Raw genomic sequence first — 906 nt, 5'->3', positions numbered from 1 at the left:
GTTGAAAATTTGACCTTTAAAAAAAAAGAAATAATTCAGCCGGGTAGCAAATTAGACAAAGGTAAAGAATACAATACTAAGCAAGGTAAGACATTGTCCCAGAATGAATCACAAAATCAGAAAGTCATCGGGAATGTGGAAGAAGCCACAAGCAATATAGATGACAGAGGTAGAAATTGCAACACCCAAATGGAAGTTACAGGAGACCGAGATAATGGAGAGGATGTACTAGTCAAAGAAATGAGAGAGGAGAAAACCCCTCAGAACTTAAAGAATAAAGAGAAAATTCTAAAAGTCTCCAGAGAAGATAGAGCAGTACTCACACTGGCAGCAGACTTTTCATCAGCGACGCTGGACGTTAGTAAGCAATGGAGTAATGTCTTCAAAATTCTGAGGGAAAATAATTTTGAACCTAAATTTTTATGCCACGTTAAATTAGAATTTAAATGTGATGGTGAGATAAGGACTTTTTCAGACATGCAAAGCCTCAGCAAATTTACCAGCCAAAAATCTTTTATGAAAGAATTACTGAAAGGTATATTCCCACAAAATGAAAAAATAAAGAAAGGAGGAAGAAGATATGGGATTCAAGAAAAAATGGTAAGCATACAAATCTGTAGGGCTTATGTATAAAATATAAGTAATAGTTGGTAAAGTTATTTTGAAGGATAAATAAATTTTTAAGATATTTAAAAGTAAAAGCATGACATTAAGGTAATGATTTAAACAGCTTTAAAAAAAAGATTTTATTGGGGAATTGGGGGGAGGTGAACAGCGCTGGGGAGTGAGGGGAAGGGGAACAGAGAAGTTGCTGTCCTTTTGTTCTTCAGTTTAGTGTGGAAGACGTTGCTTCACTGGCCCATGTTGGTATTATCAGTGAGCTCTTCCTGGGTGAGGCGGATCAGT

At 36.1% G+C, this 906-nt stretch overlaps 1 protein-coding gene across 1 annotated transcript in view; it reads left to right on the top strand.

Moving 5' to 3' along the window:
- The window catches only part of L1TD1 (LINE1 type transposase domain containing 1), a 30,664-nt gene that overhangs the window by 26,691 nt on the left and 3,067 nt on the right, over window positions 1-906 (top strand). The window contains exon 6 of the mRNA XM_019655479.1: window positions 1-535. Coding sequence (XP_019511024.1) covers window positions 1-535 — 535 coding nt within the window. The remainder of the gene's footprint in view (window positions 536-906) is intronic.

The sequence above is a fragment of the Hipposideros armiger genome, unplaced genomic scaffold, assembly GCF_001890085.2.
Source record: "Hipposideros armiger isolate ML-2016 unplaced genomic scaffold, ASM189008v1 scaffold_240, whole genome shotgun sequence".
Classification (NCBI taxonomy): Eukaryota; Metazoa; Chordata; class Mammalia; order Chiroptera; family Hipposideridae; genus Hipposideros; species Hipposideros armiger.
The sequence above is the reverse complement of the archived record's forward strand: the minus strand, read 5'-3'. Positions and strand labels throughout refer to the sequence as shown.